This window comes from Propithecus coquereli, unplaced genomic scaffold, assembly GCF_000956105.1.
Source record: "Propithecus coquereli isolate 6110/MARCELLA unplaced genomic scaffold, Pcoq_1.0 Scaffold349, whole genome shotgun sequence".
Classification (NCBI taxonomy): Eukaryota; Metazoa; Chordata; class Mammalia; order Primates; family Indriidae; genus Propithecus; species Propithecus coquereli.
In genome coordinates this window covers 472,754-473,426 of record NW_012149163.1, presented here as the reverse complement: position 1 = coordinate 473,426, position 673 = coordinate 472,754, and the positions used below count along the sequence as shown (strand labels likewise).

The 673-nt window shown below is 59.9% G+C and overlaps 1 protein-coding gene across 1 annotated transcript in view; it reads right to left on the bottom strand.

Moving 5' to 3' along the window:
- Positions 1 to 352: 352 nt before the first annotated feature.
- Positions 353 to 673, bottom strand: part of LOC105815828 (chromosome unknown open reading frame, human C8orf86) — a 41,961-nt gene continuing 41,640 nt past the window's right edge. The window contains 1 exon segment of the mRNA XM_012651086.1: positions 353 to 597. Within this exon segment, the coding sequence (XP_012506540.1) occupies positions 353 to 597 (245 nt within the window).

Sequence of the window (673 nt, the reverse complement as noted above, 5' to 3'; positions counted from 1 at the left end):
AGGGGGCGCAGATGGCTGTCCCTGGAACGCGTTCAGAAACGTGGGGTGTGATGTACGGCGTGCACGAAGCGTGGTGCCCTTTAAACGCACCTCCCCCGGGAGCGCGCGCTCTCTCGCTCCCATTCACATTCCGCCGTCACTGGGGCACAGGTGGCCGTCGCGCGCTTGTGCACTGGAACACACACGGCTCCCCACCCGGCTCTGACACACACTCGGTGACTCACAGCTGACACAGTCGTTACACACACAGGGTGACTCAGCGGGGACACTCACACTCGCAGCTCATACTCGGCGTGACGTGCAGATGTGCCTGTGCCCAGGGCGCCAGCGGCAGGAGCCCCGGTGGAGAGTCTCACCGGCGTCTGCAAATGATTTGCATTCTTGGCTCTTTGGAGCTGCCTGCTCTTTGTCTCTCTGTTCACTGTTCAACCCCTTCCTTCCCTTCTGTCTCCTTCTCGGCTGGTTTTGGTCTCTTGCTCCTGAGCTCCTCAGCCAGCTTCCTGGCCCGACCCAGGCAATCTCTGAGGCCCTTGCCAGCTCCTCGTTCTTTGTTTCTAATAAACTCCTTGGCTGCGAGGAGTCCTTTCCCTACGGGGTCTCATCCCTTCCCTGACCTGGGCATCTCTTCCTGCCTTCTTCAGAGGGTCGCCACTATCTGTGCCATTTGAACCAG